Source organism: Phlebotomus papatasi, chromosome 1, assembly GCF_024763615.1.
Source record: "Phlebotomus papatasi isolate M1 chromosome 1, Ppap_2.1, whole genome shotgun sequence".
Taxonomy (NCBI): domain Eukaryota; kingdom Metazoa; phylum Arthropoda; class Insecta; order Diptera; family Psychodidae; genus Phlebotomus; species Phlebotomus papatasi.
The window spans coordinates 24080241-24095396 of record NC_077222.1 but is presented as its reverse complement, the minus strand read 5'-3'; the positions used below and the strand labels follow the sequence as shown (position 1 = coordinate 24095396).

Sequence of the window (15156 nt, the reverse complement as noted above, 5' to 3'; positions counted from 1 at the left end):
AAATTAGTTATCGGTTATGAACCGGTTCATTGCCGGTTTAATACCCATTGAAACCGGTTCAGTTTTGTCGAAATTTCCAAGAAACTCTTTTTAACTTTATGAAATGACACGAATCTACTGGATGACCACTAAAATAACACCACAAAAGTATTGAGTGCCACTTGAAGATGTACTGGCACTATTTTCCGAAGTCTAAACCAATGGTAATGTCATCTTCCAGCAGGATAATGCGGGAATTCACAAAGCAAGTCTTGTCTTGTAAGAAGAAATAACCGCTATTTTTGTATTGGTCAGATGATTTACCTGGCCCAAATATTGAAAATCTGTGAGGCTGCATTGCAAGAGAAATTAACGCAGGAATTAAGCAGTTTCAGACCGTACACTGAGAGAAATCCGGAAAAGTTAAAATAACATTCCGGAAATGTTAATTTTACCCTGCAGTATTGATCCGAAATCGGTGTAAATATTATGCTTTTTAGGTGTATTATGGGTTAAAGTTACCCATTTTCATGTTAATTTTACGCTTAAAAAGATGTAAAATTTTACGCTTAAAAAGATGTAAAATTAACATTAAAAAATGTTGATTATTTATCTTTAAAAAAATGGCTGTACATTGTAAATATTTTGTAGAGCGAATAAATAAATAATACATAATATTTCAATAAATCACAATGTGTTAATCAAGACACAAAATGTACTTAATTGACTGTCACAAATTGTCACAAAAAATACTAAACACGTTAAGAAATTTTGGGACGAATTCTAAAGGATTTCAGCTTTGGAAGTTCAGCTTTGTATTGCTTTAATTTGGAAAAACTTATTCCACTTTCATGTAAACGTAGTCAGGAGGCCTTTATTTGCCGTATTTGTTTGCGAATGACATTCCAAGATCCTGACCTATTCTCAATATTTATTATCATTATAGGAATATTGGATTAAATAAAAAATTGTTGAAATGAAATTTTTGTCAGTTCGCGATTGTTGTTTTGATCTTCTTCATTTCCACAACTGAAATTTGAACATGTTAAGGAAAAAAATCTTTAATATAGTAAGGTGGGGTAACTGGATCGTTTTACGAAGAGTGCTACATAAACGCTTGTTTTTGGACTGATGAAGTTCTTTTTTACTTCTTCTAAATCCATAGAACTATTCACTGTTTCATTCAGAAACATAATATAAAAAATATTATCAAAAATATTAAAGAAAATTTATAACATAATGATAAAACTGAAATAAGTCAGAATGCACTAACTGGGTCGCCTTTTCGCTAATTCAATTTTAATTAAACCTTTCGATTTAAAATACTTTTTTCACAAGGAAAAAACAATAAATGTTTTCAATCAACGAGCTGTCATTAGCGAAAATATCACAGCTAGAAAATTTTTAGTAAAGAACCCAGCACAAGATTGAAATAAGTCGATTACACTCACTTATTTAATGGACAAAAATATTATTTTTGCTTTTTCTCAAACTTGAATAGTTATATTATGTTACTGTAGTGAGTATATTACGGAAATAAAAATAAAAATAATATTTTAAGTGGATTAGTCATAAACGATCCAGATAGCGAAGTGCCCGGATTAGCACACTTGACTTATTTCGGAATTTTTATCTCATATTTTTAATTTTGGGATAAATGAGACAGAATTAGGATCAATCTTCTTCTACGGCGGTGTAAATAGCATCAAAAAGTCTGAAGTAATAAACAAGTGTTTTCAATATATCCTTTGCAGTTTCCTCACAAGATAATGTGGCCTCCCATGGTGCTTATCATGTGCAGTATGTTGATTCAGAGTTATATACGACAACGGGTCAGGGGCAAACGCAAATGTAAATATTGCATTTTGTTATTGTTTTCGAATGAATATCAAAGTGAAAATTCTAAACGTAAATTGTGTTCTTGGGTTAGGGCCTATCCGGTTTATGCTGTAGGTGATTATGGAACAGGTGGACAGCAATACTATGCAACAGCGACGGGAAATTATACGGCGTCGGGAACGACGGCAACAAATCACTCATCTTCTGAATATATAGTTCCTGTAGATGATTCCCTCCTTAGTTCAACTCAAACCAGAGCTTCACCTCAGACGATTGCCGCAGTGAGTAAAAGAATTTCTATTTTTCCTTATTTTGCTTTTCTCCTGAATACTTTAACTCAGGACTGGGTAAAAATCTTCACTTGAAATGCTCTTACTCCTATTTAATAACATTTCTGATAGAGTAATGCGTTTATACTCTATGGAATTATCAATTAACACTCAGTTAGTAGAGGCAAAGACGTCCTTATGAGGTGTGGAATGGGATAATTATTGGAGAATGTCATTAACTCTTAACACACATTGCCATCATTTAATTGTAATTGCAGGGCAATGATCTTGTTAGACTGTTAGCAATTTCCATTATTAATAGGGGTATTAACTTCCTTAATGTTGGAAATTATATTAAATATAAATTTTTAAGAGGTATATATCTTTGGCAGACAAAATTAATAGAAAATAAATTTACTTTAGTATTTATTTATTTATTTGAAAATTTTTGATATAAGATTTTCTATTGAATTCCGGGCTCAAACATTAAAATCTTCAAAATGATTTGTAATGCTTTTGTGCACTTAAAAAAAATCAATTTTAAAAAACTTCAAACTTTGTTTATGGTATATTACAAGGTATCATTTGCTCCTAATTGTCATTTTTTATTCAGTTTCTACCATTAGGATTTACTAAATTAAATAACCTCTTACTGTGTATATTTAACTAACAGTTTTTGTATTTAAGAATTACCCTTAAACCCTTTTAATTTTAAAATTATAGTTTAATATTATAGAAAATCTAACTATCTGCTTTTCTAACTTAATATTTATTAGCATTTCTAAGAAAATATTTTCTTCAAATTCAACCGTTAAGATTTCTAAAAAGAAACCATAAATTACTTTCAACGCTTAAAAGAGTGATTCTAAATTTGGCATTGAATTACCAGGCGTATACTACTGGGTAAAACAATGCTGTCAGTTGTAGGCCTATCAAGGTTAAAGCCTACCTCATAAGTGAAACTATTCCTGATTATGGACTGGCTTGATTCAATTTTCTTTTGAAAAAGAAACAGTTTCTTAATAAAAGGATTCAGTAAATACGAAAGCGGTTAATTGATAAACAGCTTGCTCTATGATTGCAACTGTCCGAATTTGAATCTCCTTGAATTTTTTACTTAATTAAACGGAATTTACAACCAATTACTGCTCGGTGTCTGAGTCAATACTCGTTAAGCAATAATGTCCCCTATTTTAGCACCCTTAATGAGCTGGCTTCCTCGAAAAATAGAGTATACTCCTTAAGATTTTCCAAAATGCATTGTTCTTATCCTTTTGAACCAGAAGACGTTTATCAGAATCGGTATGTCAGAGGGATAGACTGAGATACCGCAAGAATCTTATCTCCTATACGATGTCAAATTAGTTCCTAATTTTTTTTTTTACCAAGGGTTTACGTTTCAGACCAATAATGTTTTAGGACTGGTCAAGTTAAATGAAGTAGGTACGAAATTTTAAGGAACGAAATATACCATGTTTTAAATTTTCGAGAACGAATCATAGTAGTTTGAAAATTGTTCAGAATTTACTGGTGTCTTGCCTCTCAAAATTATTTAAATTATTGGAATCCCTATTACGGCTTGATGAAGATACCTTCCGAAGGACATTCAGGAAGTAGGAATTGAGATATGTCAGAGGAGAGTTATCTTCTTAGAACGAAATCAAACTCTCCTATCTCGAGGTTGCGGGTATAGGTCTGAAAGAAACGATGAGACGTAGCACCAAGGATGGTTGTCCAATGTAACATAATGTGCAGAGGATGCAATCAAACTGAGGAGACGGTCACACACTATGTGTGTGACTGCCCCATCTTATGCAACATCAGACGAGTGCTGCTAGGTAAAGCGGTACTGTCTGATGAAGACCTATCAAGATTGAAGCCGCCCTGTTTAATGGAATTTATCGAAAAACGGTCTGGCTTAAATCATCTTGCCCTTAACAGGGATTAATTTAATCGGGGATGCATAATGAGCCCTAAAGGATGCCTGGGTGCAGCGGTTCCGCGAGGAACCGCCCCCACTGTAATGTAATCTAATCTAATCTAAGCACGAATAAATTTACGCGTGCTTAGTTCGTATTAGTTGTTGCAGTCGTTTATTCAAAACGGTAATTCAGTGAATGTCAGAGGAGAGAAGAATAAGCCCAGAATTAAAGTCCTTGATCTTCTTGATTTCTACTATAACTTTCACTATGTCAAGTTTGTCCATCAATAAATAATAGAGTAGTAACAAACCTAATGAAGGACCCATCAAGTTACGAAACGAAAATATTAGTGTGAAGAATTTCGAACCGATCGGATATAACAGAAAATGGGCGAAAATACTAGAACTCTCTTGACTTTCGCAATTTTATTCTTTACGACGATTCGGGGATGAATGTCTTCTTCAACATAATATCGAATATTGTTGGGGAAATCACGTACAGGAGGAAAAAGGTTACATAATTTGACTGATCGACACTGTTTTAAAATTCCGTATTTCTTTCTTAAAAACCTTTTCCTGTCCGTTTCTTATGTACATTTCTTATTTCTTCATAAAACGGTTTTGAATTGACATGCAGAAAAAGCATGATGTCTTGAAAGATATCAACGACATAGCCAAAGAGTCTCTCCTAAAAAGACTTTGTTTAAATTCCTAAATACTATGGAAGATGTTAAGGCAATATTGTGAAGTCTAATAGCGCTCCAAAGATAAGTAACCGTTGCTCGACGTTCTCTTGATCTAGACTGATTGTTCACCTAATCGACAATACTTAGAGGACTTTGAGTTTCTTTCTATGTGATATCCACATCGGTTTAATTCTTTCTAATTCTTATATTTTCAATGACTAACGCAAACTAAGCTATAGATTCGTTCGTGTTTGAGAATGTGAGGACCTTGAATATATTTATCAATTTTTATGACGCAACGAACACTTACGATTCCGATTGTTCTTCTTCTTTATCGACTAGTTCTGGCAGAGCATGTAGAGCTATTGTAAGAGGTAATCTCGAGAGCACGATCTAGATTTAGAGCATCAGGCATCACTTCGAAAACTGCTTTATTGGCACTTCCATAACCTTAATATTACGGCTATTGCCTGAATAGATTAAATAAATCTCAGTCAAATGTCCCAGACAAATTACTTTCCGGCTCTTTCTTTCATACTCCTGAATGAACGAAACCTCTTATAGAAATATTTTCGGGAAGGTTCCTCTCTATATCTTTTCCCTATTGGTAACTAATCTAAAATGTATGAATTTCTCTATCAATTATCCGGTTCGAAGGCCAAAGTCACGTTTTACTGCTTCGAATTTTTTTTAAAAGCAACTCTAGAAAACTTTTTAAATCTTCTTTTTCTTTTTTTAATTGACATCTCAAAATCCTCCTTTTCTCTCACTATCGCCATCTATGATTTGAATCGTTTAATTAAAAAATCGATTTTTTTTACTCAATGAATTCAAATATGATACGAGAATTCTGGGAAAAATACTGAATACCGAACCTTTTAAGAACAATTTAGGTTTTTTAGGAATTATTGAAATGCCGAAGAAGATATTTTGTATATGAAATGATTTTCTGTAATATTAACCAAACTTTCTATCTGTACTTAAATGGGTGTCGTCTCTCCAGGAGGTGGCTTACATTCAGGGACAATCCAACTCACAAGCCTCCACTGTCAGTTCCGAAACTGAAAATACACCTAGCTTATCGCATGCCACAAGAGTATCACCCGCAACGGTAAGGTGGTTTTATTCCCTGTGGCCTTTGTACTTTTCCTAAATCTTTTGCTTTCTTTTGTTTCTTTCGCTTTTTTTGGTTTGATTTTCGAAACTATTAGAAAGATTCTGTAGTTTGCTTCCTTACTTTTGTCTTTTGTTTTTTAGTTTGTGTTTTTTGTGCTGTAGATTTTTTTTTTGCAAAATTTGTGTGTTTGTGTGCTTTGAAAAATTATGGCAATAGTGAGAGGAAAATGGTTAATCTGGGGATTTGCAATTAAGGTTGCATGGTTGGTGGAGAACTATGAGACAGCCGAAGGTGTGAGTTTACCACGTTCAACACTCTACAATCACTACATGAGGCATTGCAATGAGAATAAGTTGGATGCTGTGAATGCAGCGAGTTTTGGTAAATTAATTAGATCGGTGTTTACGGGATTGCGAACACGACGTTTGGGTACACGTGGCAATTCCAAATATCACTACTACGGCATACGTGTAAAACCGGGTTCAACACTGATGAGTGCACTGGATGAGAAGCCACTGAACAATAATTCTAGTCAGGCCAATTCAATTGGTCAATCCACTGGGACGCGCAATGTGAAGAAGTTGGGAGCAAAGCCAGAAACATACGAAGCCTGTTCGCAGTATTTGGGTGATGGAAGTGCAGCTATACCAGTTTTTCCGGCCATTGATACTACCTTCAGTTTTCCGGAAGAGGTCACTTTTGAGGATGTTGACACCCTCAGATCCATCTATCGGGAACACTGTGAAGCTTTTCTCGATGCTGTGCTCAATTTGGAATTCAGCACAGTTGAGTCACTTTGGAGGGAATTTTGGCGTGTGCAGGACAACAACAATGGGGATGAGTGTGAGGAGGAAAAGTACCTCAGCAAGTCCAAATTGTACATTTTATGCCAATGTGAACCTGTTCAAATGTTCATTAAGCAGGTATTTCAAAAAAATTTCACTCTAATTATGTCGTCGTTGCATAATTCGTTTCTAACTTCAAAGTGAAAAAATATAAAAAGCACACTTTATATGAGAACTATTAACCTAAAATTCAAAAAATCATATAAAATAATTGAATTATTAAGGAAATGCGTTTTTTTATTGAATGCATAAAGAATAGTCTAAAAAACCTTTAAACATAAATTTAAAGAGCGTATTTTTTATGATAACACAAAATTGTCCACTTTATGGACACTATTCCCTACCTGTGGCCACTTCTTCCAACTCTAGAAAAAATATTTCATGTTCTCGAAATATTGATAAAAAGACACGAAACCAGAGTATTTAAAAATTTAAAGGATATTTGGAAGGAAAAGACAAGACAAGAATTGAGAAATTCGATTTTCTTAAATGAGATTAGGTTCTACATAACCTCTTAATTGACGAAAAAACGAATCTCTCGTACAGAATTGTATTTCACAATTGTGATACAGTTCAATTTATTCTAAATGAAAAAAAAATCAAAGATGTTTTAGAAACACTTTCGTTAACGTTTATTAATGAAAACCTTCTGGGGATTGTAAGGTTATGTGCAATGTAACTTCAAAGCTAAACCTTTTTATTTTCAATAGACATACTTCTTCAGTTTCTCGTGTGCATATAGTTAACTCTTTCAAAGTTTAAAATGTTCTTCGATTTAAATAAAAATAATCCAATTCTAACCACCAAATCTTAAAAAAAAACTGACGATCAAAGATTTTTGGAATTCGATTTTTTGTATTTTTGCGATGTAACTTTCAGTGTATTTTTCAAAAAAAAAAAATTTGTAATTGTTATTGTTAACTAAATTTTGATTTTTATTGATTTTTGAGGTTAAAAATTTATAAATTTTCGTATTATGTTTTTCTTTAAATTGTTTATTTTATTGTGCAGCGAACGAAATGAAATATTTTATCTAGGTCCATTGTCTAGTAAAGAGGTTATTCTAAAATCTGAGGTTATGATCGATTTAACCTCGAAAAGCAAATCATGTGATAACCTAAACTTGCATATTTTGAAATAAAATTTAATTTCCTTAAGTTATTCAATAACACATATTTTTTAAAATATATATTAGAATTAACCAAAAACTTCATTACTTTATCAAATGGCTAGAGTTTGGCGTGTTTTTTTTTAGGTTAGAGGACACTTTCAAATTTTTGTAAAATGCTTTTTTTTTAAATTATTCTTGAAATATATGAAAAAAAGTTCGAAATAATTGTTCGATGTCTTGCCTCGTAGAAAAAGGTTAATATAGAATCTGAGGTTATGTTCGATTTAACCTCAAAGAAGCAAGTCATCTTATAGGCTGATCAATGTTATTTTGAAGAATTCATTAAGTTATTCCAAAACCTTTGTTTTTTTACATCACATTTCAGAATTAAGCAAAAATCCATTAATTTTTCAATTTACTAGGTTTAGCCGTCTTTTTTTCCTTTAAGGTTAGAAATTTCCAAATTTTCGTACTATATATATAATATTTATATATAATATTTCATTTAAGTCCAAAATTTAATTCAGCTTAGAATGTTTCGTTTATTCTAGAATTTAAGACTATGGTTAACCTAACCTCAAAGAACGCCATTTCCATTCCATGAACTTGTCTAGTTTAAAATGAAATGTAATTTCCTTAAGTCATTCAAAAATCTATATTGTTTTTAGAAATTCATTTCAGAATTTATGAAAAATCCACAAGCATTTTAAATTGCCATAAAATAACAAATGTTTTTAAGGTTAGAAATTGGAATATTTGAAGAATTAATGAATATTTTTTTGAAGGGATATTGATTTAAAAAAATCTATGCTGCAGATTTGGTGGAGATTTTGCCATAAAAATTATGTTTCCAATTTTTAGGTTAAGTTAAACATAACCTCACAAATCAAATTAAAATATTTACCAAATACAGCAAATTCACTCATTTAGTGAAAATTTTAAATGAATAAATGAAAGGGGTGACAGATCACTTAAAAAGATAAAAATAATAGTTTTCATAACTTTATAATTATGCAACGACTGACCATAACCTCAATTTAAAATATTTTTAGGAAGAATTCGGTTTTATTTGCTTTCCGGGAATTTTCAGGTTGATTTTGCATTCTACCAGAACATGGTGGATGTTCTCATTCCTGATGTTTTGCGTCCAATTCCAAGTTCACTCACTCAGGCTATTCGCAATTTTGCAAAGAATCTCGAGAGTTGGCTATCAGCAGCCATGAGTGAATGTCCTGAATCGATATTGCAAATAAAACTCTCAGCAGTATCGGCATTTAGTCAAACCCTTCGAAGGTACACATCCCTCAATCATCTGGCTCAGGCAGCTCGAGCTGTTTTGCAGAATAGCTCACAAATAGCTCAGATGCTCAATGATCTCAATCGGGTGGATTTTCACAATGTTCAGGTGATTACCAAAAAGAAAAAAAAAACTAAAATAGAATTTGTGCATTACACTTTAGTGTCCGGGGGATATTTTGTTGTTGCAGGAACAAGCTTCGTGGGTGTGTCAATGCGATACAGCCACTGTTCAGCGTCTGGAGAATGATTTTAAAGCTGCACTGCAACAGCAAAATACACTGGAACAGTGGGCATCGTGGTTGCGTCTTGTGGTTGATTCGGCTTTGGAGGAATACCGCGGAAAGCCAACATTTGCCAAGGCAGCTAGACAATTTCTGCTCAAATGGAGCTTCTATAGTTCCATGGTGATAAGAGATCTAACACTGAGGTCAGCTGCAAGTTTTGGCAGTTTTCACCTCATTCGATTGCTGTATGATGAATATATGTTTTTCATTGTGGAGCATAAAGTGGCTCAGGCCACCCAAACTACCCCAATTGCAGTGATGAGTGAAGTTGATCGGGTAAGTTGATGATTTATTTTACAGAAAATTTACATTTGACACATTACATTTTCCGCTTTATTTGCATCAAAGAAACTATAAAAGAACAGCTATTTTAAGTGATTAATAAATTACGACAATTGCTGATCCAAGCGACAACGCTTTGTATGTTTTAAAAACTTTGTGTTTTCTAAGACCTTTCATTAAAACCTAAATTCATCAAAATCGGTCGGATAAAAACCGAGATAATCATCAAAAAGTGTTTGGTTTTGAAGGAGTGACGTCAGTGCCTCTTTCGGTGATGATGCGTACTTGGAATGTTTAGAAAAGTTTAAAATATTTTTAAATTCTTTAAACGAATTTTAAAATTGATCCAAATCAATCAAGAAGGTCAAAAAAATATGCGAATAACTATCTGTAAAAATGTATCGCTGCATGGAGCTTGCAACGAATGCAGACTGCAGACATAAAACAAACACAATTTGTACAATTGCTGATCCAACCGACGATATATTAACTTTGGAATATTTTTTAGAAATGGGAAAAGGAATTTAAGATAGCCCAAAAGTTTATTTTCTTTATGCCAACTGCGTCATTTTTCTCTAATTTAAGTTAAAGTTCCGCCCATAAATTCAAGACACGCCCACTGAAGAGCTGTGTGCCATTTCCCTTGGAATTTTCCAATATTAAACTAGGGGATGGTAAAGTACTCTCCACTTCTTCATTTTTGAAGCAAAGTACCTCTATGAATTATAAAAACGAGCGCTGGAAATCATTCATTCGTGAAAAATAGGCCACACCTCTTTTTCAAAATTATTTAATTATTTTTTTTTATTATTTTCAATAAAGTTTTTTTGTCCAGTACTTCCAGCTATCTTAGGAGACAGCCGATAGCAATTGTAGCATTAACATTTACAGTAATCCAATTTTAATTTAATGTCTCAAAGCTAGAGGGCGTGTTTTTGACGGAATATGTCTGTACCAAAATAATCTGTCGAAAATGTAATTTTTGACAGAATTGTGACATTTCTACCTACAGCGGCCCCTGTAGCCGATCGGCCACAAAGTTTCACAATTACGGAAAAGTCTATGGAATCTTTCTCCTATTTTTCCGCGTGAGTTTCCGGGGATATAAACGCTAATATTCCGCTTGGAATTCTGCGGAGTTATCAGCTTTTTTCGCATGGATTTCCTGTGAAAAAAGTCTGAGGAATTTTCTTGCAACATATCTGAGAGCATTCCTGGAAATTGATTCAAAATTTCCTTTGAATATTCCGAGTATATTTTCTGATATCTTTCCGACCAAGACTCCATGGAAGTAAGCGCGAAAATTCAGCAATTATTTTTCGCCCTAACGCTATAATTCTTGCGACCTAGACATACTCAAATAAACGATATGGTAGCAATATTTTAAATTCAAAAGTAGAATAATTGAGTGTTCGTCTTATAGATGAACACTAGGGCATTTCAACAAGGAAAAAAAAATTTTGGCACTATTATCAGGGTGCTGTATTTGATGAGACAAGAAAGTTTTTCTTCTACGACCATATGATCAGACGCTGTTTAGAGGTGGCTGGAAGACCCTCTCTGTAGAACAATTTTTTAATTTTACACTACAGAAGTCGTGGAATTCCGTAATATTAAACCACGGAAGCCTCTAAGGCTGTTGCATGGAAATTTCCACGGAGAGTTTCGTGGAAATAAAGAGGATTTTCCCAAATTTTTAAAGGGCTGACTGCCGATTATACGCTAATAATCCATAGGAAAAGCCGTGAAAATATTCGTCAGAGAAAAATCCATGGAAACTCGCGGACATTTTTTATTAGACGGTCCTATACAGCAGAGGTGTGCAAGAACCGTTGAAACCGAATAAACTTCAAATGAAACATGTACGTCAAATGGTCAAAACGCTAAACAAACTTATTTTGATGTTAATTCGGTTTCAACGGTTTTTGCACACCTCTGCTATACAGAGTTCCGCAAACGTCCGTGGAATGGTAGGAAGAAATTTAGCGTCAAATTCCATCTCGGAAGCTTACGCGGATTTTGAGATGTAAAATCCAGGGAATTCCACGCGGATTTTTAGCGGTAAAATCAGCGGACATGGCAGAAAAGGCTGCTGGAAATCCAGTGGAATCGCTGCAGCCGTTGGCTATAGACAAGTTGAAGTATAATGTCTTTGCCAGAAGAAACGTCATGTGGATACCTTTCAATGATTTCAACTCCCTCTAGCGTTAAAGAGAAAAATCGCTAGCAAGTCAACTAATCGAAAAACTCGCAATGTTTGTACAATATTTGCTGATTTAAGTGACGACGATTTGTTAAATCATGTTGAAAAACAGTGTGCAATTTATCAGAATTTTGTCCTTTGTTTTAACTTTATAATATTCCTTCTATTCAAAGGTATTTTCATATTAATTAATTTTATTGTTCCAACAGAAGCTTTGTTTCAGCCAAATAATTCATGGGGCATTGAAAGTAAATGCTCTTTTCTATTGAACATTCAATGCTGATTAATAAATTTGCTTTCAGCTACCTGATGATGATATTGGTATGATGTTCCCTGCGAATTATGAATGCAAAATTGAGCCAGAGCCCAAAAGGATGCGCAGTTAGTTTCAAGCTAAAACCGATGAATACCATAAGAGTGTTATCATCCAAAATAATTGATTGTGTCCCAGAAACAGAAGAATTTTCTCCCAAAAACTCCCACGTAATATTTAAAAAAAATCAAACTATTCAATGATACAATTGTGCCTGTGTGTATCAAAAAAAATAAAGGTTAATCGTAAAAAGGGATAAAAAATGAACTATATATTTACAAAAGAAAAATGGATGGAAAATTTATTGATCTGTTGATTTGGGGATGGATAATTCTCAAATACAGATGATACTTTTATTCTATTAATATTCCAATGATAAATGCTATTCAAAAGAAGGTGAAATAATGAGGCCTAACGAGCAGTAGATAAAATTTTCAAATCCTTCAAAATATACGAAAAAAAAAGAAAAAAAACTTTCGCAGTGAGTGTTTCAAAATATTCGGAAAGAATCTATTCTTCCTGTGGTGTGACTTTTTTTTATTTCAAATTGATATTTGAATGTTTTAGTAGAAGAAAAAAAGAACAAAAGACACAATGAAGATTTTACCAAAAAAAACTAATATTTTCGGAATTTAATGGATAACAAACAGGTGAGTTGAGGAGAAAATAAAATAATATTACTTGAGTATATTGTGGCCTGAAATTTAAAACTAATATCTCATCAATTATAATTGACCTACTAATTTATAGAAATAATGTGCAAATATTTAAATGGTGTAGAAAATGTAAGAATAAAACTTTAGATTTTTAGGAAAACAAAAAAATAAATAAATCTCTAACTTATTGACAGAATTCTAGTATTATTCCTTATTATTTAGGATAGCGAGACTAAAAAAGAAAAATACCAAAATTAATCTCTAAAATTGTAATGTAATTTATAAATATAGCACGGTAATATTTAAAGAATAAAATGAAGAAAAATAATTGTACATTTATGCGTTGCTCAACACATCCATCCATTATTGAAAAAAAAGAAAGAATTCATTGATGAAAGTCAAGAAAATCAAAGAAAAGAAAGCCTTTGGCTGGAGGGTAAGTCATCAATGAAACGCTACTGAAGCACTGTCATGATGATCTTTGCGGAATTGTAACGATTCAGAAGGGTTAACTGATAGGTTTAGGTCTTACAACTGCTTCACTTTTCTGTGACATTTTTAATCCTACTTTTTACAGGAAGGTGGTGGTGGACTTTTCACAAGTTCTGGTTGTAAAATTTAAGCCACGCCCCTCTAAAAATTATCAAAAAGAAAGGGTAGTTTTCTATTAAAAAAATCAATATTAAATTTATTTCTGCAATATACTGAACTACCCATTTTTATCAATTTTAAAAAGACACTAAAAGTTACAGTTTTTAATGAAATAAAATTGACCACGCCTATTCATATTTTATTTTAAAAAAAAACTGAAGGGGGTCCCATGATTTTCTTAATATTCAATATTTTTAAAAAAAAGAAATTAATAAATTCTTCGAAAGTAAATATTGTGATTAATTTTGAAAAGACCTTAAAAATAGAAAGCCTTAAAAAATAGACCACGCCCCCTACGGAATTTTTAATCGAGAGAAAATCGAACTCACGACTATAGTAAAACACCCGAATAACTGAATTGTATTGTTTATAAAATGTATGAAATATTCCTTTTCCAGTGACATTACGGATTTTTAATTCAAAAAGAGAAACATTTTTAGAATCGGGGAAGTGCAATCAAGGGCCATAAAACACTTTCGATGACGCTGCAACGAATTAAAAACCGGCAAAATGATTCTATAAGCCCAAAAACGTTTTCAAAATTAGCTGAAACACCTTTAGAAGCACGAAAACGTTTCCAAAAAAAAAACTTGGAAACGTTTCAAGAATTTCTGAAACGTTTTTAGAAGCTCGAAAGCGTTGTTAAGCCACACGGAAATATTTGTAGAATCGCTAAAACGTTTTTAGAAACGTAATAATAATGTCTAAAAAACGAAAGCGTTTCCAGAATCGCTAAAACGTTTTAGAAGACAATAACGCAACTAAGAAACATAGAAATGTTTCTGGAATCTCTATAACGTTTTCACCTACGCGATAATCCAAGAAACACGGAAATATTTCTAGAATCGGTGAATTTTGAGGAGCCCGAAAGCGCTATCAAGAAATGCAAAAAGTTAGAATCGCTAAAACATTTTTCTAAGCACGAAAGAAGAATGTTTTCATGAAATACGGAAATGTTTCTAGAATCACTGAAACGTTTTTAGAAACGCAACAATGCATCCAACAATCACTGAAACGTTTTTATTTCAGAATAAATACGGAAATGTGTCTAGAATTGCTAGAACGTTTTTAGAAGCTCGAAGGCATTATCAAGAAACACAAAAAGATTTCTAAAATCGAAACATTTTTAGGAAAGCAATAACGCATCTATAAAAAACACGGAAACTTTTCTAAGGTTTCTAGAACATCTATAACGTTTTTAGATGCGCAGTAACGTATCCAAGATCTAGAATCGCTGAAACGTTTTTAGAAGTACGGTAGTGTACTCAAGAACCACTTAAATGCTTCTAGAATCGCCTAAACTTTTCTAGAAGCTCGCTAAGATATGTAGGAAAACACAGAAGGGTCTTTGGAGTCGCTAAAACATTTTTAGAAGCTCAATAATGTAACAAAGAAACACGGAAACGTTTCTAGAATTACTGAAACGTTCCAAGAAGCGCGTTAACATATCCAATAAACTCGGAAAGGTTTCTAGAATCACAGATTGATTTTGAGATGCGCGATAACACGTCTAAGAAACACAAAACGTATCTACAATCGCTAAAACGTTTTAGAAGCGCATGATAATGAATCCATGAAACTTGGAAATATTCCTACAAGCGCTAAAACTCTTTTAGTAGCGCGGTGTTATATCCGAGTTTAAGAAGTACTGAAACGTTTCTAGAAGCGCAATGACATATCCTAGAAATATATAGAAACATT

At 32.9% G+C, this 15156-nt stretch overlaps 1 protein-coding gene across 2 annotated transcripts in view; it reads left to right on the top strand.

The window, feature by feature from the left end:
- The window catches only part of LOC129798289 (DNA-binding protein RFX2), a 35921-nt gene extending 23521 nt beyond the window's left edge, over window positions 1–12400 (top strand). Inside the window, exons 4-10 of one of the 2 annotated variants that reach the window (XM_055841348.1) lie at window positions 1734–1830; window positions 1910–2099; window positions 5698–5805; window positions 6066–6734; window positions 8858–9172; window positions 9255–9626; window positions 12138–12400. In XM_055841348.1, coding sequence (XP_055697323.1) covers window positions 1734–1830; window positions 1910–2099; window positions 5698–5805; window positions 6066–6734; window positions 8858–9172; window positions 9255–9626; window positions 12138–12221 — 1835 coding nt within the window. In that variant the 3' untranslated portion in view covers window positions 12222–12400. The remainder of the gene's footprint in view (window positions 1–1733; window positions 1831–1909; window positions 2100–5697; window positions 5806–6065; window positions 6735–8857; window positions 9173–9254; window positions 9627–12137) is intronic. The other variant, XM_055841349.1, reaches the window with a different exon arrangement.
- The last annotated feature ends 2756 nt before the right edge of the window (window positions 12401–15156 follow it).